Source organism: Saccopteryx bilineata, chromosome 5 (assembly GCF_036850765.1).
Source record: "Saccopteryx bilineata isolate mSacBil1 chromosome 5, mSacBil1_pri_phased_curated, whole genome shotgun sequence".
Lineage (NCBI taxonomy): Eukaryota > Metazoa > Chordata > Mammalia > Chiroptera > Emballonuridae > Saccopteryx > Saccopteryx bilineata.
The window spans coordinates 207476165-207503511 of NC_089494.1; the positions used below are offsets into that span (position 1 = coordinate 207476165).

The window sequence follows — 27347 nt, forward strand, 5'->3', positions numbered from 1 at the left end:
CCGGACCTAAATGCGCAGTGCCCCGAGTGTCGCGGGAGTAGCTTTTCGGTCCCTTGCTCCCGCGACATGGCCTTCAACTTTGGGGCTCCCTCAGGCACCACCGGCACCGCTGCAGCCCCCGCAGCCCCCGCGGGTGAGTGATTCCCCCAGACCTTCTCCTGGAAAGGAGGGAGGCTTCTGGTCCACCTCGGTCTGAAACTCGGGCTTTGGGATCCTGGGGTTTACGGCAGGCGCGGAGACTTAAGGGCTTTGGAAAAGGGCGGGCGGCAGCAGAGCCGGTCCGGGCGGCCCCTAAGGCGGCCGCGGGGGGACTGGAGGCCCAACCCGGAGCTCGCACGCTGCGCATGGTCACTGCTGGGCCCTGCCCTCCGCGGGTTCGCTTCCCGCCGCTGGGGAGTTGGGCTCCGAGAGGCCGGAGCCCCGCCCTCTCCGCACCTGGGCTTCCCGTGCCGGCGGGAACGCTCGCAGGGCTCGGTGCTGGGCCCCGAGGGAGTAGGGTTGGGGTCCCGGGCGCTGCCCCACGGCTCCTTCCGTCCCGACTCCCGAGGGCGGGAGCCTTCCTCCGGCTCGTTAGGCCCTCGCTAGAGGACTTCTCGCTCCTGCTCCTCCCTCCTGTCTCCATCTTCGCTTTCTTAACTCGTTTGGAGCGAAGTAAAGGTTTGTCTTTTGTTCACTTCTATGAAACTTCCTACTGACTCTTCTAATCCTGTCTTGCTTTCTTTTCTTTTTCTCCTTCCCCCTTTCCCCTTTTAAATTTTGTTTGTTTGTTTGTTTCTTTGCCTACACGCCTAGCAGGATTTGGTGGGCTTGAGACTGCCAACTCCACCGCCAGTGGGTTTAATTTTGGGGGTTTCGGATTAACTGCTAATCCTGCAGTGAACTTTAATATTGGGAATTTCGGTGTTCCTACTACCTCGGCGACTCCGTTCAATTTTGGTAACAGTCTGGCAAGTGCAGGTAGATACTGCGGGTCGTACGTGTAACGAATGCTGGGAGCTGGAGTCCAAGAACATTTTGTGATTCCTAAAATTTGGTAAAGAACAGCTACTTGGCTGTTAAGAAAAGGAAATTTACATCCTAACGTGGAATCAGTAACAGTTCTATGAAGTTTTGACTGTCTTAAGAGATTTGGTTTGGTGAAGTCTTGCAAGACATACAATTCCTTTGTTAAATTCGTACTTAATGAACAGGGTATAATTTCCAAGTGGTAAGACTTTGAAATGGATTATTATTTTTGAATAGAACATATCTTCCAAATTATTAGATACCTCTTCCAAAGTAAAAGCTCAGTAATCAGGACCATTTTCCTGGGATTCTTGGACTCCTGCAGTCACTTTTCTCCCCCATTTTTTTCTGCATCTTTCATTGGAATTCCATTTGATTGTCCTTGTGTTTTCCAAGAGAAGTCTTATACGAACAGCAGTAACCTGTCTTATTTTTTAACATGTATAATAATAAGGCATTTCTTTGTTCAACTCAGCAGATTAGTATATATTTCTGTAAGATATGTAATTATAGAAAGAATCCCCAATTCTTTCCTAAAAATTTTAAGAAATGATCAGAGTGTGCAATTTAATTTATTGTCAGCATTGAGTTCTAAAAGGTAGGCTAGACATCTTTGCATTAAAAAAAGATAATGAAGATTTTACTATCTAGATGGATTGTTTGAAGTTCATTGTAAAATTTGCAAAACACAAACTTCAGGTGAAGTGTGTATAGTATAAATTTAAAATAGGTATTTTACAGACAAAAACTCGATAGAAAAATCTTGTTCCTCAGCTGCTCGTATATGAATTTATTGTCCATATTCTCTTACATTATGCCACTTATGCCCATGCCAATTATATGCATTTGATAAACTTCCTTCAAAGTTATTTATTCCCTGAAACTTACTTGGGAAGCCTGGTAATTTGTGCACTCACTTATTACTGTATTGTATCATCTTAGCATCTGATTTGAAAACATTTTAAGGAATACTTAAAAATTCCAAAGATAAAATAATCTATTATTAAGATATATTTAAAGTGATTATGTATTACTATCATTTGGTATATTTACTTTTCTCTGGTTGCTTAAAATTGGCACTGGGTAAAACAGAAACATTATTTTCAAATTTCTGTTTCCTGACAAAGTCACCCAGTTATAATTCATCAACAATAATAAATATGTTGGAATTTGCTTGATTTTATGTTCATTTGGAGTTATCATTGTTAAGTTTTGAAGTGATAATATAATTGTGTTTTAATTACTCTTATATACATATGTTCATTAACTTTGCCTTCAGCAGAGGGTTGATAGAAATTTTTGTCTGGTTTTTAATTTTATATCTTTGCAGATCCACTATTCATGATAAACATGATAAAATACATGATACGATTATGGCTATTTTTATTAGGTAGCCAATTCAGCATATGTCCTTGTTTTTCTATGAAAGTGAGGAGTAATGAAAAAGATTAAGAACAGTGTTCAGTATCAAAAATGTTTAGTTTTGCAGTACTGCACTAGAACATATCATACAAGTAGATAGAGTGGTTGTACCTGCATACAACATGCAGTCTATTGAGTTAATTTTCCATGTCAGAATTATATAATAAATATCAAAGGGTTGGCTTTTTTCCCTCCTTATATCTTCTGTTTTGCAGTATTGATGAATCTCTGCCTCTTATGCCAAAAATATATGAAATTAAAAGTTAGACTCCCAGAAAACTTGCAGCAGAGCTCAGAGCACACTAATGGTTCAAACATCTGTCTTAAAAGTTTTTTTGGCATCACATTGGTACTCAGGTAAAGACTGACAATAAGGGAACAACATAATACAATTTTAGATTAGCTAGTATTTTATTCCATTCCTATGTCAAGTTAGATATAGTTAAGATTAATTTTGTTTCTAGACTTACACAAAAAAAGGAATTTCTATATCTGTCCGAGTTGCCAAACTGATAGATACCACAGAGGCTTGTGATAGCCACTTGTGGGGTTTTTTTTTTCTATCCTTCATGAAACACATTCTTGTTGTATAGAGGTCAGTGTATTGGTATGTTTTCTTTGAAAAGTTGCTTAGTCTCAGTGGAAACTAAGTAGGAATATAAGCTAAAGAAGAATATAAATTAATTGACCAAAGCCAAGATTGCAAATTGGCAACACACTGCTATTATGATGTGTTTGGCACACAGTTTTAAAAGCATTTGAATTAGTTGCAGGAAAAAGCCCACAAAAAACACACACAAAACAAAACCAATTGAATTAGGGTTAAAAATTCTGTAAATTTCATTTCAAAAATCTGGATCTTCTATTTCTTTTGGAAGAATATATGTATATATAACACTGCTCAACTACCATTCTCCTGTATCAGTAGTCTGCTGGAATTTAGGAACTGATGCCATTTTTAAAAACATAGTTCATATTGAACAGTTCCACCACTCATTAATGTTATCAAACTAAATCTTGTAAACACTTGAATTTGGGATCCCTACTCCAGAAGTATACTGCTCACAAAAATTAGGGGATATTTCAAAATGAATATGAAGCAATAAAATATCCTCTAATTTTTGTGAGCAGAATATATACGTAATCGTTTTAGAGTTTGTTAAACATAATGGCAGTAGGCTTAATATATTATGTCAGCTGTAACTGTTAATCACCCTGTTAGTTGAAAGGTATATATTGCATTGTGGCATTCTAGTTTAAATTACTTTGTTGCGTAGTTCTTGCAACATTGACTTCTTGATTAGTAGAATATTTTTTTTAATGATGTTCAAAGTAGAAAAAGGAAAATTAGATCAATATATTTTGTCTTTATATGTAGCAGTTACTTATAAAATAATTTGAAAAAGAAGTTACCTTATGTGTACAAAAATTCTTTTTATTTTATTTATCCACTTGTAATTAGGTGGGTTTGGAGGATTTGGGACAGCATCTACTACAACAGCAGGTTCTGCCTTCAGTTTTTCTGCTCCAACTAACACAGGCTCTACTGGTAAGAGAACAATATTGAGTCATTTGTAGAAGTAAATGAGCTAGAGGTCAGATTTTTTAAATTTAGGCAATTTCAATTTTTCATTCAAAGGACTCTTCGGTGGCACCCAGAACAAAGGTTTTGGATTTGGTACTGGTTTTGGCACAACAACTGGAAGTAGTACTGGTTTAGGTACTGGTTTGGGAACTGGACTGGGATTTGGAGGATTTAATACACAGCAGCAGCAGCAACAACAAACTAGTAAGTATGAGGTATTCATTTTCCAATATAAAGTTAAAACTATATTGCTAACTTTTTTGAGTGTATGTTCAAAACACTTTAATGCATTACAAGAGTTATAAATTTTACTTTTAAAGAGTTATAAATATTATATTCCACAGGATTCCAACAGCTGTTTTTCATGTGTATATATGATGGTAACTGGGGAGAAGACTGATTGACATGATTAGGATTATAAATCCTGTGTTTAGTATCATTCCATTTAAATTTCTGTTGTTGCTAAAAAAAAACAAAACCCCCAAAAAACACAAATATGGAAAACTGCACAAAAACAGCTTAATGAATAATATATACTGCTCACAAAAATTAGGGGATATTTCAGAATGAATATGAAGCAATAAAAAAGGAAGCATTTTATTTATTTTTTATTAAACAAGAACATCAGAAAAGCAAACAAGTCAAAGAAAGTTGATTATGCAAATGAGATGCAAAACCAAGTTTTATTTCATTGGTGAAAATGCACTATACAAAAGGCTGAAAGTACTGGAGTATCTGCACACACGGTCCCTGATCCCCTAATTTTTGTGAGCAGTGTATAAGGTGAACACCCTTGTAACCACTTGCCTATCAGAGGATCTATAGAGTCCTTTTTTCTTTTACGATGATCATTTCTCTTATGTGTATAAACAGTATTGCTTTGTCTTAAATCTCTTTAAACTTCCTTTTTTAGCTTTTTTATTTTTCAGTTTGTTGAAATTAGCTCATTTGTTCTATAGAGCTTTTCAGTCAGGACTTTACTGATTACAGTCCTGTGGTAAAATTTAACATACTCCTTTGTCCCCTGTATTTCTTGGTATAAATGGAAAACCAGTATCATTTACTATGAAGAAAAGATCAACATTAAGTACAAAGAAATATAATAGTGTTCATAAATTCTAGCCAGCGTGACCAGGCAGTGGCACAGTGGATAGAGCGCTGGCCTGGGACGCTCAGGACCCAGATTCGAAACCCCAAGGTCCCCAGCTTGAGAGTGGGATCATAGACATGATCCCATGGTTGCTGGCTTGAGCTCAAGGTTGCTGGCTTGAGCAAGGGGTCACTGGCTCTGCTGTAGCCCTCCAGTCAAGGCACATACGAGAAAGCAATTAATGAACAACTAAGGTGTTGCAGCTATGAGTTGATGCTTCTCATCTCTCTCTTCATGTCTGTCTCTCTCTAAAAAAAATTATAAATTCCAGCTAGAAACCTTTTTGCCTTAAGCTCTGAGCCTTAGACTTGTTTAACACTGTTAAAAAAGTGAGATAAGCAGTTGTTGTGAAACATTAATGGTATACTGGCACCAAACTGAGCCATTTTTAGGAAATAGAATCAGATAAAAAATTTTAATTTATTTTTATTATTTTTTAGTTTCTTTTTTATTAAGTGAGAGGCAGGGAGGCAGAAAGACAGATTCCCGCACGTGTCCCAGGATCAACACGGCAGGTGCCCTGCTGGGCAATGCTCTCTGCCCATATGGGGCCACTGCTCTGTTGCTCAGCAACCAAGCTGTTTTAGTGCCTGAAGTGAAGCCATGGAGCCATCCTCAGTCGTCGTTGTCCCCCCCCCCCTAACTTGATCAAATCATTCAAGCCATGACTGTGGGGGGGGGGGGAGAGGGGGAGGAAGAGAGAGAAAGAGAAAAGGAGGAGGGATGGAGAAGCAGATGGTCGCTGTGTATGCACTGACTGGGAATGGAACTGGGACTTCCACACACCAGGCTGATGCTCTGAGCCAACCAGCCAGGGCTGAGTCAGATAATTAAGAGACTTTCATGTTAGGTGAATTAGTCCATTTAGTAACTCAGCTGTTTGTTGCTTGATGGTTATGTCGTGTACCAGGGGTACTTACTTATCTTGCACTTTGGAAATATTGATCTGATCTAGCAACTTTGCCTTTCTTTCTGTTGGAGAAGTTGTAGCATAGAGAGGTTAAGTAACTTGCCCAAAGTTACACAGCCAGCTAAAGCTTTATCCTAGAATCCTGATTGTTAGTCTATTAATTCTTTTCATTATCTCTTTGGAATAAGAGAAGGAAAAGTGTTTATAAAGCTGATCTTGGTAAACATTGATATAGTGATTCTTCCTGTTTATTTTGTATACTCCAATTTATATTTATTACATAAATATAACACCAATAAAGGCTGTTAAAAGATAATTTTGCAACTTCACAAAGTTTACTTTTCCATAACCATGTTCTTTTTTATTTTTGGTGTGGGTCTAATATTGTGGCTCCAACTTTGTGTTCTGGTAATGGAGTTAATTGTATTAAGATGATATCATTAGAAAAGCAAATTTAACATTAGAAGGATTGTCCTAGTATATTAGTTTCTTATTGTTGTCATAACAAAGTATCATAAATTTAGTGGCTTAAAACAACAAAAATTTATTATCTTACAGTTCTGTACATCAGAAATCCAGAAATGGGTTTCACCGGGTTGAATCAATGTGTCAGCAGGGCTGTGCTGCTTCTGCAGGCTCTAGGGGACATCTGTCCCTTTGCCTTGTCCAGATTCTAGAGTCTCTCTGGATTTCTTGGCTTATAGCCTCTTCCTCTATCTACAGATTTCACTTTGATGCTGACTTCCCTTTTCCCTTTTAAAGACCCTTATGATTATGTTCAGTCCCCTTTGATATTCCAGGATAATTTCAATAAAATGTTTATTTTTTTTCCAATTTAATTTTAAGCACTCGAGAGAGAAACAGAAAGGGAGAGAGATGAGAAGCTTCGACTCAAGAGTTGCGGCACCTTAGTTGTTCGCTGATTGCTTCTCAAGTATGCCTTGACCAGGGTGCTCCAGCAGAGCCAAGTGACCCCTTGCTTAAGCCAGCAACCTTGGGTTAAAAGCCAGTGACTGTGGTGTTGATGTCTATAATCCCACTCAAGCTGGTGACCTCAGGGTTTCGAACCTGGGTCATCATCCCAGGCTGGTGCTCTATCCACTGCACTACCACCTGGTCAGATTCACTTTTATCTCTCAATCACATCTTCAGAGTCCCTTCTGCTGTATAAGGTAACATATTTACAGGTTAGGAGGATTAGGATGTGGGTGGACATCTTTGTGTGTTTGGGGAATGGGTCATTTTCTCTACCTACGACTCCTAAGATCTGAATTAATTTTTTTTTTTTGAAGTACTAATTAATTTTGGGGTATATTTTTAGCATTAGGTGGTCTCTTCAGTCAGCCTGCACAAGCTCCTGCTCAGTCCAACCAACTGATAAACACTGCAAGTGCTCTTTCTGCTCCAACGCTGTTAGGAGATGAGAGAGATGCTATTTTGGCAAAGTGGAATCAACTGCAGGCCTTTTGGGGAACAGGAAAAGGATATTTCAACAATAACATTCCACCTGTGGAATTCACACAAGAAAATCCCTTTTGCCGATTTAAGGTATCAGTACAACTTTTGATCTTCACTTGAAGAGTGTGAAGGAGAGAGAATATGATTTTTGGGTTTAAAATAATACCAAGGAAATAATTGCTTGGTTTTTCAGTACTTCTTGAACAATTATACTTTTGTTTTAAAAATAAAAAAATTGTAAAATTGAAATGATTTCATATATGTGTGTGATTGAGGTGACCAGAATATGACGGAAAGGAGGTGCGACTAGAATGTAATTTATAACTGAGGAAGGAGTGTTAACAGAACTGGAATGGTCTGCTTGATATCCATTAGGAGGAGACAAAACTAGAATTTAGTGGTGTTTATCTAACATTGTCCAGGAAAATACACCCTAACCAGCATACAGGATTATCTGTCTGGTTGCCATATGTAATTCTGTTGTCGCTACTATAGCTGGGTGTCAAAGCCATTAAAACAATGTAGTCTGTACTCTGTTCTGATTCCATGCCTAGTAAAACAACCTTCTTATTTGAATTTGACTTTTCATATTCTATTCCATCAGCCAGTGAGAGTATTTAAGTCAACCTGTGGTATATTTTTCATGACAAAGTAATATATTGCAATCCAGTTTACTTCAGCCTTTCAGTTTGATTTATACATAAGCCTGCATTTGGAGCTGCAAAGCTTATACTCAGACCCTTGAACATGGTTAAGCAACAAAAAGTGGCCAGCTGATCTTACTCTTGTTAGAGAACATCTCTTTATCACTCTGACAAAAAGAAAGGGTTTTCGAATGTGTTAATACCTTTAATTAATACCTTTATTTAGTGAGTAAGATGTATACAGTAGGTATAGGTTGAATATAACAATTTAATTTTTTCCTTTTTTAAAAGAAATTGATAACATGGTTTTAAAATGCATAATGAACTAATTTAGAGTGAATTTAAATTCTTTTTAAAAACTTGCATTATAACTGGTGGCAAAAGAAAAGGCTTTTTTTTTTTTTTTTTTTACAGAGAGAGAGTCAGAGAGAGGGATAGATAGGAACAGAGAGAGATGAGAAGCATCAATTATCAGTTTTTCGTTGCAACACCTTAGTTGTTCATTGATTGCTTTCTTGTATGTGCCTTGACTGTGGGGCTACAGCAGACAAACCCCTTGCTCAAGCCAGCAACCTTGGGTCCAAGCTGGTGAGCTTTGCTCAAACCAGATGAGCCTGTGCTCAAGCTGGCGACCTTGGGGTCTTGAACCTGGGTCCTCTGCATCCCAGTCCAATGCTCTATCCACTGTGCCACCGCCTGATCAGGCAAAAAGAAAAGGCTTTTAAAGATACAGTTCATGAGTCCAATGTATAGTAAAGTAACTTACACTTTGGGCCATGACTTTTGCAGTTATTTTTTACGATATTCGGAGTTGTTTCAGCTGTGTAGAAGCACCCAACAACAATGGGTATTGGAAGTTTTTCAGAGACAAAAGCTACTTACTCTGTTGCAAAGGAATTTTTAATTTCACTCTAAGTTTATTATGGGATAAAAAAATTTCTTTATAATGGTAATGTTGTAGGGCACAAACAGGTAAGAATCATTATTTCCCTCACTACCAGACATTAACCTGTTTTCCTCATTTTAGCAGCTGTCAAACTATTAACATTAAATACTGAATTTAAGATCTGTACATGTTCTTGATATCATTTATTTTGTCATCCCACAGGCAGTAGGTTATAGTTGTATGCCCAATAATAAAGATGAAGATGGACTAGTGGTTTTAGTTTTCAACAAGAAAGAAACAGATATTCGAAGCCAGCAACAGCAGTTGGTAGAATCGTTGCATAAAGTTTTGGGAGGAAACCAGACCCTCACAGTAAACGTGGAGGGTATTAAAACATTGCCAGATGATCAGTAAGTACAGTAATATACTAATTTCTGAGTGCCTTGGTCCAGAGAGTGAGCAAGTGGTTTTTTTTTGCTAAAGCCCCAGTTAAATTTCAGAGCAGAATTTTATCAGCTAGTGATTTTTCAATATTTATATAGAAATATTTAAAAGCTTTTTTCTTAATCTTGGATTTTGTAACTTATTAGATGGTAATAATTTTTTAGATTTTTCACTTAGACAAACAGCAAGAAACATTAATCATGGCTGTATGAACAAGTGCCACAATGACTTTAATGGAAGGTTCTGATTACTTACTATTCATGTTCATTTATGGATAAATATGATTAACTTCCCTTTCCTATAATTTTCATAATAGTGGCAAGACATTTACTTTAGGATAATAAATGAAGTCAGATTTTACTTCTTGCTCTTACTTGCAGTAAAGTAACCCATAAGCTTTAATAGAATCTCCAAAGTATTTCTTGAATCTAGAAAGAATAATAAATATTTATATAGAACTTTGCAGCTAAGCAAACCTTTTACAAAATTATATGCCTGTCTCATTTTAACTTTATCATTTAAGTTGATTTATAAGTGGAACAGAACATTGAGAGTTGTTATTCAAGATTAAAGAAAAAAAATTTTTTTTTACTAATTTTAATGGGGTGGCATTGATCGATCAGGGTACATAAGTTTAGAGAAAACATCTCCAGGTTATTTTGACATTTGATTATATTGCATACCCATCACCCAAAGTCAAATTGTCTTCTGTCACCTTCTATCTGGTTTTCTTTGTGCCCCTCCCCTCCCTCCACCCCCTTCCTCTCCTTCCTCTACCTCCCCAAGAAAAGATATTTTAATTCTTTTACAAAGCAGCCATTTCTTTATTCAGCTAGTGCCCTTTTAAAATCACAAGCTGCATTGATATTTGTGACTGTGAGTAATATGCTCCATACTTTATAACTTGTTTATTTTTTTCCCCAGGACAGAAGTTGTCATTTATGTTATTGAGCGTTCTCCAAATGGTACTTCAAGAAGAGTTCCAGCTACAACACTATATTCCCATTTTGAACAAAGCAATATAAAAACACAACTGCAGCAACTTGGTGTAACACTTTCTATGACTAGAACAGAACTTTCTCCTGCACAAATCAAACAGCTTTTACAGAATCCTCCCGCTGGTATGTTTCCGTGCCCATAGACTTGAGATGAAAGACTTAGAAATATATGCTCCCTGCATTTGGGAGGTGTTGAAGGGTTATTAATGTTAATAAAACTAGTGTCGGCTTATTTATCACTTTTGCTTATTTGGGTCATAGTTTTTAATTTTATTCATTTGTCTAGTGTTTTTGCTTTTTGTTTTTAAATTAATATATCCTGGGCTGGCTTGGTCCTCCCCCTTCTTGCTCCCCCTTTCTTGCTCCCCCTTTCTTGCTCTTCCCCCCTTCTCTCTCTCTCTCTCCTCTAAAATGAATGAATATCTTTTAAAAAAATGTTTAAATAAATAAAGTATATAGCTAACATTTTAGAAATTTTGGGAAATTATAAGCTAAAGAAAAATAGTCTATAATTCATCTTCCCAAAGGTAATTTACTCTTAATATTTTGATTTATTTTTTTCTAATTTATCTGTTTGAGTCTTCAATTAAAACCTGAATGTGTTATCATCATCAAAGAGTCTCCATCCCCCCATATCTATCTATCTCTCTCTCTCTCTCTCTCACCAATGGGGGGGGGAGATTCTCTCATATCCTTTCCCCATTTTTTATTAGATTTTTTTGTCTTCTGGTTAATAGGAGCAGTTTCTATATTCTGAAGTACGTCATATCATATAGGTATTTCCTATCTATTTATACCTTTCTTTAGCTTTATTTTTTTTTAAATTTTTTTGTAGTCATATATGACAGTCATTTTTCATTACAGCTATGGGTTTTGTGTTTTACTCTGGGAATGTCTTTCATAAAAATATTATAAAAATGGAAAATGGTTCTTTTAGAAAAAAATATTTCTTTGTGGTAGGTGTTGATCCTATTATCTGGGAACAAGCCAAGGTGGATAACCCTGATTCGGAAAAGTAAGTGTATCCTCATCTTGTTTTCATATAAGAACTAGTATTTGCTACTAGGGAAGCAAACAAATGCATGATACTAATTATAATTCTTACATTTTAGGTAAGTTTATTTTCATTTCTATTGCTTTACAAAGAATGTTGACTATGGTAAGGCAGCACATTGAAATATGAGTACCAGTACCCTAATTATATTTGCATTTAATAAATGCAACTTTTTACTGAACAATATTTCCTCATTTGTAAAATAGGGAGGTTGGATAAAATCTCTATGGCGTGACACTGTTGATTTTATAGTCATAGCTCTGCCTTTAAACTGTAGAAGTTTAATGTGAAATTATATGTTATGAAAACTTTATTAACTTTTATTTTGTAATAATAGATAAGCTGAAAATTGACTACTTGGATTTCTTCAGGTTAATTCCTGTACCCATGGTGGGTTTCAAAGAACTTCTTCGAAGACTGAAGGTTCAAGATCAGATGACGAAGCAGCATCAGACCAGATTAGATGTAAGCATTTACCTTCATTCTCTGGCCCTGGGAGGAGTACAAGGGATCAGAGAGATTTCTTTTTACCACGTGTTAGTTATTATTTTGTCTTACAGGGAACAATGTGGTATGTACTGAAAATTAACAGATAACAGTTTTAGATACCTTTTTTGTAGAGCTGCCAAAATCACATAAATCTGATTTGGTATATTTCAACGATGAGTTTAAAATTTTTGGCTTAGAAAACTAATTAGACTTATAAAAGTAGACTTGTAATCAGTAACAGAGGTTCTTTTTTTTTTTTTTTTTTTACAGAGAGAGAGAGAGAGAGTCAGGGAGAGGGATAGACAGACAGGAACAGAGAGAAATGAGAAGCATCAATCATCAGTTTCTCCTTGTGAGACCTTAGTTGTTCATTGATTGCTTTCTCATATGTGCCTTGACCACGGGCCTTCAGCAGACCAAGTGACCCCTTGTTCGAGCCAGCAACCTTGGGTCCAAGCTGGTGAGCTTTTTGCTCAACCCAGATGAGCCCACACTCAAGCTGGCAACCTTGGGGTCTTGAACCTGGGACCTCCGCATCCCAGTCCGATGCTCTATCCACTGCGCCACTGCTTGGTCAGGCAGTAACAGAGGTTCTTAAAAGTCACCTCCAGATTTACTAAATGGAATTCCTGATGAGATATTTATTTATATTGTTTCAGTAATGAAAAGCTTACTGTTTTATGAAGCAACCCATTTCAAGCAACCCATTTCACTGTCTGCTAGCTTAATTAATACAAATTATCTTTCTTATTTGGATCCATTAATTTCTGCTCTTAATTTGTTTTGGGTGTATTTTTCTCTTCTTTTTCTAGTTACTTAAGGTAGCAACTTAGGTTATTAATATGAGACCTTTTATCTTTTCTAATATTAGCATTCAATGCTATTGATTTCCGTCAAAGCACTGCTTTACTTGAACCCCACAAATTTTGATAATGTATTTTCATCTTTGAGTCAGAACATTTTTAATTTCCCTTGAGAGTTCTGTTTGACTATTGGATTTTTTGACTAATAGATTCTTTAGACGTATTTTTATTTCCAAGTATTAGTATTTGGAGGTTTTTCCTGTTACTCTGTTTTGGGTTTCTTCTCTAATTCTGTTATGCACAGAGAACTTTGTATGATTTCAATTCTTTTAACTTTGTTAAGGTTTTTAACCCACATACCTTTGAAAAAGATGTGTATTCTGCTGTTCTTGGGTAGAGTTTTCTGTTAGCGTGAGTGAAATCCAGTTGGTTGATAGTTTTTTATATTAATTTTACTGTTTAGTAGTTCTATTGTGAGAGGAGAGTTGAAGTTTCTAGCTACAAATGTTGATCTGTCTTTTTCTCCTTTTTGTTCTATCAGTTTTTGCTTCATGCATTTTGAAGGCCTTTTGTTAGGTACATACCTATCTAGGATTGTTACATTCACTTGGCAGATTTACCTTTTGTTATGTAATGTCCTCTTTGTCCCTAGTAATTTTCTTTGCTCTGAAGTCTGCTTTCCCTGATAGTAACATAAAACCTGTCTAGCTCTCTTTGGAAGTTGGTATGGTATATCTTTTTCCATCCTTTTACTTTCAACCTACCTACAGTCATGTGCCACTGAGAATTGTGTCCTTAGGCACGTTTTATCTTTGAATGTCCCAGAGCGTACTTACACAAACCTAGAGAGTATAACCTGCTACGCACCTAGTCTGTATTTGTCTGGTGTAGCCTACGGCTCTGGGCTACAAGCCTGCATAGTATATTATTGCACATAACAATGTGCGATTAAATCAATCACAAGAGAAAATGATCTAATCAGGAGATTGGGTAAGCAAGAGACAGGTGGCTGCTGCTGGCATAGTGCAGCATACTGTTGTTGTTTTAAAGATTTTAATGGATTTTAGAGTGTGTGTGAGAAAGGCCTGGGTAGCAGGGAGGAGTGGGAAGCACTGACTCCTAGTTGCTTCTCATGTATGCCTTAACCCAGCAAGCCCAGGGTTTCAAACCAGCAGCCTCAGCATTCTAGGTCAATGCTTTATCCACTGTACCACCACAGGTCAGGCTGCAGCTGTTGTTTTTTCAATTACAATTTACATTCAATATTTTCTATTAGTTTCAGGTGTACAGTGCAGTGGTTAGACAACATATACTTTACAAAGTGCTTCTGCCAATACAGTGTGTCTGTAAAGTCATGGTGCACTTTTGACCGGTCACAGGAAAGCAACAAAAGATGATAGAAATGTGAAACCTGCACCAAATAAAAGGAAAACTCTCCCAGTTTCATACCTATTCAGTGCAGTTCGATGTGGGCTCACACACAGATTTTTTAGGGCTCCTTAGGTAGCTATCCCGTATAGCCTTTACAGACTCATCACTGACTGATGGCCTACCAGAACAGGGTTTCTCCACCAAACTGCCGGTTTCCTTCAACTGTTTATCCCACCAAGTAATGTTATTCCTTTGTGGTGGTGCTTTGTTATAAACGTACCGATATTCACATTGCACTTGGTCACAGATTCTAATTTAGCGAGCCACAGAACACACTGAACTTTCCTCTGTACCGTCCACATCTCAACTGGCATGGCCGTGGGCTACTCCGCTGAATACACGGTGTTAACGTCATCATCTGCGCATGTGCACATGCTGCCACATCATCCTACAGAAACTGAGAGGATTTTCCTTTTATTTGATGCAGATTTCACATTTCTATCATCTTTTGTTGCTTTCCTGTGACTGGTCAAAAGTGCCCCATGACTTTACGGACACACTGTATTTCAAGTACCCCCTGGCAGCATACATAGTTAATATAATATTATTGACTATATTCCCAATGTTATACTTTACATCCCTGTGACGATTTTGTGACTATGACTTTGTACTGGTTCATCTTTTCACTCAGGCCCCCAGCCCCTTACTCTGGCAACCGTCAGTCTGATCTCTGTGTCTGTTGGGTCTTTATTTTCTTTGTTCGCTTATTTTGTTCCTAGGATTCCGTATGTAAGTGAAATCATATGGTATTGTCTTTCTCTGTCTGACTTCACTTTGCATAATACCTTCTAGGTCCATCTATGCTGTCGCTATGGTAAGATTTCATTCTTTTTTATGGGCAGGAATATCCATTTTATATACATACCACCACTTTTTTAACCGCTCATCGATTGATGAGCACTTAGGGTTGCTTCCATTTCTTGGCTGTTCATTGTAAACAGCACTGCAGTGAGCACAGGGGAGCAGATATTCTTTCGAATTAGTGTTTTGGGTTTCTTCAGATATATACCTAGAAGTGGAATCGCTGGGTCATAAAGCATTTCCGTTTTTAAGATTTTGAGGAACATCCATGCTGTTTTCCACAAGCTGCACCAATCTGCATTCCCGCTTCAGTGCACAAGTGTTACCTTTTTTCCGTATCATTGCCCGCACTTGTGTTAGAGGATAGCCTTCTGACAAGTGTGAGGTGATATCGCATGTGGTTTTAATGCATTTTTCTGATGATTAGTGAGGTGAAGCATCTTTTCATATGTCTTTTGGCCATCTGTATGTTCTCTTTGAAGAAGTGTCTATTCAAGTCCTTTCCTCATATTTTAATTGAATTTTTTGGAGTTTTTTTAATACTGAGTTGTATGAGAGTCCTTTATAAAATTTTGGATATTAAGCCCTTATCAGATGTATCATTGGCTAATATGTTCTCCCATCCAGTAGGTTATTTGATTTGGTTAATGGTTTCCTTTGCTGTGCAACAAGTTTCAGTTTAATGTGGTCTCATTTTTTATTTTCCTTTAGTTTCCTTTGCCCAAAGAGATAAGTCAGAAAAAATATTGCTAAGAGAAGTGTCAGAGATTTTATTGCTTATGTTTTCTGCTAGGAGTTTTATGGTTTCAAGTCTTACATCTAAGTTTTTAGCCATTTTGAGTTTATTCTTATATATGGTGTAAGGAGGTCAGCTAACTTTCTCTTCCCTTCCTCCCTTCCTTTCTTTTTTCTTTGCATGTATCTGTTTAATTTTCCCAACACCATTTATTATATAGACTGCCTTTACCTATCTATTCCTTCCTGCTTTGTCATATATTATTTGGGTTTATTTTGGGTTCGTTAGTCTGTTCTTTTGTTCTGTGGTGTGGGTTTATTTCTGGGCTCTTTGTTCTGTTCCATGGATCTGTGTGTTTTTACGCTATTACCATGCTATTTTGATTCCTGTAGCCTCATAGTACTTCCAATTTTGTTTTTCCTAAGTGAGAAGAGGGGAGATAGTGAGACAGTCTCCCATGTGTTGCGCCCCTGCCAGGATCCACCTGGCAACCCCTGTCTGGGGCCGATGCTCCAATCAGCTAAGCTATCCTCAGTGCCCAGGACTGGAGCTCAAATATAGGTACTGGCTGCAGGACGGGAAGAGAGACAGAAGGGGGAGAGAAACAGATGGTTGCTTCTCTTGTGTGCCCTGACCGGGAATCAAACCCAGGACATCCATATGCTAGGGTGACACTCTACCATTGAGCCAGCAGGCCAGGGAGAGAATTGAATCTTAACATGTTCATATTGAATGGTTTATTATTATGTTTCTTTACTTGTTGAGGTCTTTTATATCCTTTGAAACAAATTTAAAATACTCTCTTTAAAAATCTTGTGTATCCTTTCTTGGGTTAATTCCTAAATACTGTAATGGTAATGGTTTGATTTTTTTCTCAGTTAGTGCTGGTATAAAACACTACAATGACTCTTGTGTGCAGAAGCCCTCCCATGCTTTTCAAAACTAGGATTGGGAGGGTACCTAAGTTACATAATACAAAACGCGGCCACCTAATTTTATCCCTGCAGCATGGCCTCATATTGTGAAGTTTCCTTAAAAGGTGACATGTGCAGGTGGCCATGCTAAAAATCCTTCTTTTAATATCTCATTATAAGCCAGTGCCATAGAATAGTTAATTATGATAGAAACAATTGCAGGATTAATTCTGATTGGAAAACTTTAATGAAATGGGATTTTAACTCAGTCTGTAAGGTTAATTCTTCCAGGCAGAACCTTGGAATTTCAGGCCAAGCAAAGAGCAAATCAGATATCCAAGGCATAAAAATGTGTTTGGTCATATAATTAATATCCTTCCTTCTTTTTTTTTTTTTTTTTTACAGGGACAGAGAGAGAGTCAGAGGGATAGATACAGATATAGACAGACAGACAGGAATGGAGAGATGAGAAGCATCAATCATCAGTTTTTCATTGCAATATCATAGTTGTTCATTGATTGCTTTCTCATGTTCCATGGCCACGGGCCTTCAGCAGACTGAGTAAACCCCCCCCCCCCCCCCCCGCTCGAGCCAGTGACCTTGGGTCCATGCTAGTGAGCTTTTTGCTCAAGCCAGATGAGCTCGCGCTCAAGCTGGCAACCCCGGAGTCTCGAACCTGGGTCCTTCCGCATCCCAGTCAGACACACTATCCACTGCGCCACCGCCTGGTCAGGCCTTTTTCCCCTCTAAACTGATCACTCCCTCCAAAGTACTTGTTAACAGTTAATATTGGCCCATACTGCATTTTCCACAAATAGTTATATTAATTGTCTATTAGGCCCATATCCTGAATGTCACTTTATAGATCTTTTCCCATTCATGGCCTGGTTGTTGGCTATTTTTCATACTATTGCCTTAAATTCCTTAATTATTTCTGATGTATATGTATTATTTTTCTATACATTTTGCCTCATCAATAAATTTCTTGGAGCTCCAAAGAAATTTTTGAATGGCACTTTTTAAGTTTTAGCTATACAAAGGGAAAGAAATATAAAGACAGATTTAAAGAGAAAGGTGACTCTCAGGCTTATTTTAGAAATTAGGCTTTGTATATAGGTGAGCCTGATAAACAGTTGTGATATCTATACTTGATTTACCTTAAAAATTTTTTTTAAACAGATTATAGCTGAAGATATTGGTGAATTACAGAAGAATCAAACTACAACTATGGCCAAAATTGCACAATACAAGAGGAAACTCATGGACCTTTCCCACAGAACCTTACAGGTAGTAATCTATTTTTTTCAACATTTGTAAGACTATATATGTGATAAAAGTGCTAGATATGGATTTTTTGCAATAGAAAAAACAGACTAAAAGGTAATAATAATAATGATCTGAAACTGAAAGCAGCAGACTTTCCCAGTAAAACCTGGAAATTGGTGGAGCAGTCTCTCTTATTGGGGTTGGAGGAGGTATAAAAAGTAAATTATCTTGATATAAGGAAAGCATGCATCAGAATATTAATACCTGGTTTTCATAAAATTAGAAAAATACATTTTTGATTTTGAGTCCTAGATAAGGAAGTGTAACCATTAAAGGATGAAAAACAATAGTAGGACTTCCAAGTTAACAAAAGGAAATAAAAGAATGAATATCAACAAAAACTGATTATAAACTATCATGAAAACAGAAACATGTCAGAATCAGTGGAGTACAGCAAATGCTGTATCCAGAGTAGAATGTATAGCTTTAAAAAGTCATTTTTACAATATAAATACAAATAATAAGGAACTTAGTACTCATTTAAAGCCAAAGGAAACCAGTGAGAAAGATGTGAGATGTGCAAAACAAAAATGATTAATCATAGTAGAAAGAATAAATTGAAAAGCTGCTTCTTTGAAAAGACCATTAAAATGGCTAAACATCTCCTGAGTCTGAAGACAAAAGAGATTAATAAATCTAAAGAAGGAAAAGAAAACTAGTGAGAAAGCAAACATTACCAAAGATATACACAACAATACTGCATAAAATTCAGAGCAACAAATTTGGACACTAGAGGGAATAGATTATTTCTCTAGCAAAGTTAAGATTACCAAAATTAATTTTTACCAGAGAGGTAAAAATTTTAAATTGACAAATAATAGAAGCAGTTGGGGAAGTTATTAATTGGGAAAATATACCAAAGCCTAATAGTTTTGCTGAATTTTGTCTCATCACTAAAGAGCTAATTTCAAAGTTATTTTAAGTATTCTAGACAAAAGGAAAATTATAGACAGCCTCCCCATTTTGAAAAACAGCTTTTTTGAGATATAATTTACTTACTATATAATGTATGCATGTAAAAGTATATAATTCAGTGGTTTTTAGTGTATTGTCTTCTGTAACCATCACCATAATTTTAGAACATTTTCATCACCCTGTAAGGGAACTCCATACCCATTGGCATCACTCCACATTCTAAACAAAACCCAACTTTCTGTCTCTCTGGTTTTTCCTATTTAGGACACTTCGTGTAAATGGAATCATAATATGTGAGGTTTTTGTGACTGGTTTCTTTTACATAGCATGTTTTCAAGATTCATCTGTGTTATAGCATATAACAGTAGCTTATTCCTTTTTTAGTGTTAAATATTCCATTGTTTACCACATTTTTACTTACCTATTCATCAATTGATGAACATTTTGGTTGTTTCCACTTGTAGCTGTTATAAATAATGTCACTGGTAACACTTGTGTACTACAAGCATTTGCATAACCATATGCTTTCATTTCCCTTGGGTAACCTAGGATGATTGGAATTGCTTGATCATATGGTAACTCTTCCATTAACTTTTTGAGGACCTGCTAAACTTTTTCAAACCAGTTGCACCATGCTACATCCCTGTTTTTTAGTACCTCAAAATAAAAACCTATAAACACATACTTGTTATAGAGATGCAAATTATGCTAAGTGAAAGAAGCCAGATTTAAAGGCTACATATGGCATGATTCCATTCATAATGACATTATGCTAAATACAAAACTGGAGATTATATGTGGATTATACCACAATAAATCTGACCAATAAAACAAAAATGCAGAAATTCTAAATGAAATAAAACCAAAGAGAATCCAATTATTTATCAAAATCTAAAGGAATGTGCTGTAATAAGACTTCAGGAATATGGGATGGGTTCTATAACAGGAAATCCATCCATTTGATTCATATTAAAACATTAAAAGCACTCTGGCTGGTTAGCTCAGTGGTAGAGCATCTGTCTGGTATATGGTTGTTCAGGGTTCAATTCTTGGTCAGGGACACGGGAGAAGTGACCATCTACTTCTATATGCACAACCCCCTTCCTCCCTCCCTTTCTCTCTCTCTCTCTCTTGCTCTCTCTTGCTCTAGCTCTTCTCCTGTACCCATGGCTCCGACTGGTTCAAATGCTTTGGTCCTGGATGCAGAGGATGGCTCTGGGAGCCTTTGCCTCAGGCACTAAAAATAGCTCCATTGTGAGCATGGCCCCAGATGGACAGAGCATCGTTCCTAGATGGGGGTTGCTAGGTGGATTGTGTTAGGGGTGCATGTGGGAGTCTATCTCCCCTTCTCTTACTTAGAAAAAGAAGAAAAAAATTAAAGGAAAAATACACAGTAAAAACTGTTACCAAAAATTAACAGCAAATATTGCAAGAAGCAAAGCACCAAAATCACATTCGGAAAGTAAACCTTTATATCCAGTACTATTAGTGTTATCTTGGAGGTTTCCATTAATATAATAAACAGGTAATTAAGTAATATAAACATTGGAGAACAGATTATCTTTTTGCTGATGACATGACTATGTCTATAATAAATTATAGAATGTGGTAAGATGTCTATTTACAAAATAAATGTATAAAATTGGTGTTTTATATGGAAACAGGAAAATATTCTATTCAGTATGATGAGAAGATCTGTAATATACTTAGAAATATATTCAGGAGGAAAACTTAAATCTAATAGTATCTACAAATAGAAGATAGATAAACTATGTTCCTAGATGAGTAAACTTATTAATCCACTTTATGAAATTTAAAATGAATTTGAACTTTAAAATACTGATAATAATCTTTCACTTCGTAAATAGGTAAGGGTTTTAATGAAGTTTCTGAGGAACAAAAAATAGTGTAAGGACTTGTCTTACACAAATTTTAGATCCTGTGTTAAAGCTCTTGTGGTCAAGTCAACATGGGATGGGTGTATAGGTAGACATGAAGCTCCAGAAAACAGAATAGAGAATCTAGAAATTAAATCCAAGTAGATCTTAAAATTTCATATAACAAAAGTTGGATTTCAATTCAGTGGGTTTATTTAATAAATGGAGTAACTGGCTATCCATCTGGAAAAAAGTAAAATTGGACCACTGTATCATACCATACACAAAAATAAGGTGGGTTAAAGTCTTAATTCTAAGAAATTTATGAGTCTAGGGATGGGAGAGACTTGGCCAGAAAGTATAAAACAAAATTGGCTACATAAAAATTAGAAAATTTTGTATCGCAAAAGATACCAGAAAGAAACTACTTGTTAATAGTTAAGTGATAAATTTCAGGAAAAAAATTTGAATTTAGATACAGCACAGATTTTGGCTGTAGTATAAATATTCACATACAAAGAAGTCCTGGCCCTGACCAGTTGGCTCAGAGGTAGAGCATCAGCCTGGCATGTGTAAGTCCCAGGTTCAATTCTCCGCCAGGGCACACAGGAGAAGCGCCCATCTGCTTCTCCACCCCTCCCCCTCTCCTTCCCTCCTTCCTCTCTTTCTGTCTTCCCCTCCCACAGCCAAGGCTCCATTGGAGCAACGTTGGCCTGGGCACTGAGGATGGCTCCATGGTCTCTGCCTCCGGTTGCAACAGAGCATCGCCCCCTAGTGGGCATGCCGGGTGGATCCCAGTTGGGCACATGCTGGGCGTATGCAGGAGTCTGACTGCCTCCCCGCTTCTCACTTGGGTCTATAATTTGACAAAAAAAAAATTGACATATAGGCAAAGAATGTGTTAAGGCAGTTCATAATGTGGAAATGCAGATTAGAGAAAAAAATGTGAGCTACCGGTATACTCACTAGATTTGGAAAAATTTAACCACCACAACCAATTGCTGACAGAAAAGTGTACTCTCATGTGGCTTGTGAATTTAAATTCTTAGGTTTTTTTGAGAAAGCAATCTAGCAGCTTCTGTTAGACTAAAAACATACTTTTTAAACCCAGCAATCTCATTCTTGGGTTTATATTAGTAAGTAAAGGTACATATTCCAAAATGTTTATTGTAGCATTGTTGATAGTGTCAAAACTAGAAACAAAATATATGCTCCTCAATAGGGGAATGCAATAAATTGGTTGTTGATGCATGAAAAATTATTTGGCCATTGGAAATATCACTGTACTAATGCAACTTGCCTAATAAAAATGGACAATTTAAATCTTGAACTAAGATTCACACTTTGTTGTTAATGGATTATTCAGCTGATTTCTTCAGCAACTGATTGCAGTAAAACTACTTACAGAACTAAAAAGAAATGATTCTCTTGGTATTGTGGGTCTTCTTGTATAGGTCCTAATCAAACAGGAAATTCAGAGGAAAAGTGGGTATGCCATTCAAGCTGATGAAGAGCAGTTGCGAGTTCAGCTAGATACAATTCAGTGTGAACTAAATGCACCTACTCAGTTTAAGGTAAGCACTTAAATGACCATAAAGTAGGATTTGTTTCAGGTGGATCTGCAGAAAAATATTACTTGGTCTTAAAAAAGGGAGATTTTGTAAAGTTTTTAAAAGTATTTTGTTCTCTTTAATCAACTTCCTTTCTAAAGTAGACACTTAATCATGATGTTTTTGGCTTGTATTAACATTTCAAATAGTGTACAGAAGGAGAATTATACACCTTTTAATACAGAACCATACTTTTAAGAGAAAACATTCTCTTTTAAGAAGTGGTTGTTATTTTTGGCAGTAGTAATTTGACTTAGTCTTATTTTTAGGGCCGACTAAATGAACTGATGTCCCAAATCAGGATGCAGAATCATTTTGGAGCAGTCAAGTCTGAAGAAAGATATTATATAGATGCAGATCTATTACGAGAAATCAAGCAGGTAAGTTTTGCTCTATAGTGTGCTTTTTTTTTTTTTTTTTAAGTGAGAGGAGGAGAGATAAGACATATGCCTGCCCCAGTGACCCCCATCTAGGGCCGATGTTCTGCCCATCTGGGGCCATGCTCGCAACCAAGCTATTTTTTGCACTTGAGGCGTAGGCTCCATAGACCCATCCTCAGAGCTTGGGGCTGATGTGCTCAAACCAATCAAGCCATGACTACGGGAGGGGAAGGGAGGGAGAAAGAGGAGGGGGAGAGGTAGAGAAGCGGTGGTTGCCTCTGCTGTGTGCCCTGACTGGGAATTGAACCTGGGACATCCACACACTGGGCTATGCTCTACCACTGAGCCTAACAGCCAAGGCCACAGTGCACTTTTAAAAAGGTGAATTCACCACTTCACATCCATTAGGATGGCTATTATCCCCCCCAAAACCCCCAAAATAAGTTTTGACAAGGATGTGAAGAAAATGGAACCCTTGTGCATTGCTGGTAGCAGTGTAAAATGATGTAGCCCCCACTGTGGAACACAGTTCCTTAACAAACTAACAGAATTACCATATGACCCAACAATTCTGCTTCTGGGTATATACCTAAAATAATTGAAACGAGCAACTCAAATATTTGTATACCCGTGTTCCTAGCAGCATTATTCACTATAGCGAAAATGTGGAAGCATGTGAAGTGTCCATAGATGGATGAGTGGGTAAACAAAATACGTAGTAGAATATCCAACCTTTAGAAAGGACATCCTGACACTACAGCATGGATGAACCTTGAAGACATTATGCCAATGAAATAAGCCAGTTTGAAAGGACCAGTATTTTATGATTCTATATTTATGAGGTACCAAGAGTAGTCCAATTCATAGACGAGAATGGTGGTTGCCAGGAGCTCATTGGGAGGGAAAATGGAGAGTTAGTGATTAAAGGGTACAGAATTTTAGTTTGGAAAGATGAAAAGTTTTAGAGGTAGATTGTTTCATGCTGTTAATGTACTAAATGCTACCGAATTAGATACTTAAAAATGGTTAAAATGGGCATTTTTATTATATTTTACCATAATAAAAAATAAGTAAATCATTATCTCCCCCACTGCCCCCAAAATCAAAATGAATAGGGGTAATAGAGACACCAAGTTCCCTAGACCCTACTCAATGTGTAGGTGGCGGCAGCACCTGGGAGGTCATTATAAGTGCAGTCTTTCCTTACTCTAGACCTGCTTAATATGCATTTTATCAAGATTATGAAGTCATTTATATGCACATAAATTAAAGTTTAAGAAATAACTGCTCTATATCATATTTTTCCAACCTATATGCCACATAAATTATAAATATATGTAGTTACTGATCCCCCTCAGCCCTTGGGGTCCTGGGTGAATGCAGGGCTGGCCAGAACCTCCAGCTCTTTGTCTAAGGCTCACATTGTATGAACAAGTTGAGAAGTACTGCTCGAGCTCATTTTCATGAGTATAAATACAGATTGGTTTAATGCAAGCTGTTCAACCACTGACTGTGTGTAAAGAAAATATATTAAGATGGTAAATTTTGTGGAACATTCTAAGTAAGACGGTTAGCACGGCACTGAGGGTTTTAGGTGCTTTTAAATGTCATCAGTAATTCTCAGTTTATTATGTATTTTAGAATGAATATTTCCATTTTATGCCATTAAAAACTATTTTGGTTCCTAGATTCTTAGAAACTATGCATACACTCAATTATATTCCATTGTAAATATTTGCAATAAAATTAACTGAGAGATGCCAGCATGTTGAAGAACTATGTTAAAGAATTTGTATATGCAGTGAAATGGGAAATATTTAAACACCTACCTAAAATGATGAAAAGTAGTATATTGTTTTGGGATTGAATCAGGGCCCCTGACCTAGCTTATGATGTTAAGCAAGTTATTTACCTGCACCTCTATTTCTTTATCTGTAGAGGAGATAATGTACACGAAAAAGGTGCTCAAAAGATTTTAAATGCGTTAGTACCTATGAAGCTCTTCAAATCGCCCTAATACCTGGGAATAACTCTTGAAAGTGCTCTCACTATTATAGTTACTGTATACTCAATACCCCAAAATATGAAAATTCTGTTTTCAAAATGATTATTTTGCTAGTCCTCTGTATTTGAGTACCTTCTTGCATTGTTTTACTATTATACCCTTTGATTATCAAAGGTTGGGAAAAGGAATTGAAAAAACACTTGCATCTTCTGTAAAATTTCTGTTGAAGATATTGTTCCTTAAATTTGTTTGACTTTATTGCTTTTTTACAGTATGTATTTTAACATAAGCAATATAAAAAGTATTAGCAAAAAATTACTGTGTATGCCCACTATATTTAGAGCATCTACTGAGGGCTGTGTTGCCGGTAAAATAGTGAATAGTAGTCATTTTTTCCTGTGAGGAGCTTGCAGTTTAATAATGTATTAATATTTCATTTCTTCTAGCATTTGAAGCAACAACAAGAAGGCCTTAGCCACTTGATTAGCATCATAAAAGATGACCTAGATGACATAAAGTTGGTAGAACATGGACTGAATGAAACCATCCACATCAGAGGTGGTGCCTTTAGTTGACATATCATAGACTTGTGGTAAAGGTTTGTGAAATGCATCTTCTTGCTCCATCAGTCCTTCCCTAAAAAATGAAACTAACCAAGTGGAGGAAAAAAAGAAAATCGTCTCCTGGCTTGAGTTTTTGAGAAGGTTACTGACAAATTATTGTTCTTCAGATTCGAAATAACTCACTTCACAGCTCTTCAAAGACAGCCTTTGAAAGATTGTGTCTAAAAGCTGTTATTTACTTTGAGACGTACATAAATTACCAAAAATATGTACTATTGTACATTTTTACAACAGAATTTCTTAAAAATAATCAGTGTTTAATGATTATTCTCCATTGAGCCTGTACTCTGCTTTCCATAGCAAGTAAATATGCAGTTGTCTCCTTTGCACATAAAATATATGACTACTTGGCTGTTGGAGATTTGTACTTCAGAATATAAATGTACATCAGTTTTTATATTTGTGAACTCATCTGTAGGAAGAGTAAAGAAAATCCAAGAATATTTAATGATTAATGTGGTTTTCTTTTTATTCTATAAAGATTTGAAAATATATTTTTATATTATTTTACTTGTTTGGAATTCACAGAACACACGTAAGCAATTAGGATATGACAAAATTACATTTTATCATTTTTGCAACTCTTATTTAAACTTTTTTATTTCTAAAAGAAATGAAAACAAATAAACTCTTGATTGTAATTACTGTTATATAATTCCGTCTGGTGCTTTCTTTGGCTCTGGAAGAATAGCCATTCATGTCTGCCACAATTCAAGAATTTTAGTCTTTTGAAGTCTTATTTTTTCCTCCTGAGGAAAATAGATTAGTGCTGCTTATTTGACTTGGCAAATAAAACTTCAGGTATCATCTAGGGTAGATAATTTCCTCATTAATCATTTGGATCTAAAAACACTAGAAAACCTGAATTAGACATCATAATGTGAAATAGTGAGTCTTTCACAACCAGATAATTTTAAACAACTTTTCTTACTACAAATTGCATACCTGGCTGCATCACGTTTGCTCCTCTAGGAAATGCTTTAACTTAGCATTTCTGTATGATGCTTTGGCATGAGCCTTGCCACTGTGTTTATTATGGGGATAGTGAGGAGCGTGAAGCACTGCATACCTACCCAGAGGCCATCCTCTGCGACCCCACTGAAAGAGTGGCCAGCGTAGACTAGGTAACAGCTGTGTAGGAGACTAGGAATTTAAAAATGATTGATTTCCAAGTTAGCTGCTAGAAGTCTGCAGCCACTTTACCAAATTTATGGCATGCAAACTTGTTCTACTGCTTTGTATACCACCCTCTTTCATACTACTTTCCTCATTGTTACAGTTCCAACAATGTTGGGAGAGAAAGTTCTTTCCTCCTTGGGCCAGAAGATGGGCATTGCCATCCTTCTCATCCACGTAGCTGACTAGGAGGTACCTGTCCCTCTGCACACCCTCTTACCACAGGAAGAGTTGATCTAACTGATGAGAGTTGTTACACACTGAGCCACATTCTCTGAAGACCAAATCACTACTCAGTACACCATGCTTACTCTCTAGCTTTTTACTTTTTGTGTTCGGATATTGTTAGGCTCCTAATTTCACAAGATTAAATACACCTAAGTAGGGCACAGGGTTTGCCTTTTAAAGGTACACCCAGTAGGCCTTCTAAGTTTTGATCCCAGTGGTGACTTACTGCATGTGTAAGGCAGACTTGATCTATACTACAGATATGTTCCAAGCAAATATTAACCAAATTCTAGATTTGGGTGAGTAGGAGGAAACAAGACTCAGTTGAGGCTCAGCATGAAGTCGGTGTTCTCCAGCACAATTGACAGAAGTTCTATGTGTAAGTCTTCAGCTGGCTAATGGTTCTTTTGGTGAGTCCACTCAAAGTTCTGAGCATGAAGAGGGGTAAGTGGTGGAATTAAAGAACACTGAACCCCT

At 36.8% G+C, this 27347-nt stretch overlaps 1 protein-coding gene across 2 annotated transcripts; it reads left to right on the top strand.

Annotated features, from left to right (window-relative positions):
• Nucleotides 1-27204, top strand: NUP54 (nucleoporin 54). 2 transcript variants are annotated; one of them, XM_066233717.1, is made up of 13 exons: nucleotides 5-133; nucleotides 796-957; nucleotides 3890-3976; nucleotides 4067-4216; nucleotides 7394-7620; nucleotides 9283-9470; nucleotides 10429-10625; nucleotides 11463-11517; nucleotides 11928-12021; nucleotides 17910-18017; nucleotides 22303-22422; nucleotides 22728-22838; nucleotides 25290-27204. In XM_066233717.1, the coding sequence occupies exons 1-13, from the start codon at nucleotides 67-69 to the stop codon at nucleotides 25416-25418; spliced, it is 1695 nt and encodes a 564-aa protein (XP_066089814.1). In that variant the 5' UTR covers nucleotides 5-66; the 3' UTR covers nucleotides 25419-27204. The 2 variants fall into 2 exon arrangements, with proteins under 2 accessions (XP_066089815.1, XP_066089814.1); XM_066233718.1 differs by lacking the exon at nucleotides 796-957 and having other exon boundaries at nucleotides 1-133.
• The last annotated feature ends 143 nt before the right edge of the window (nucleotides 27205-27347 follow it).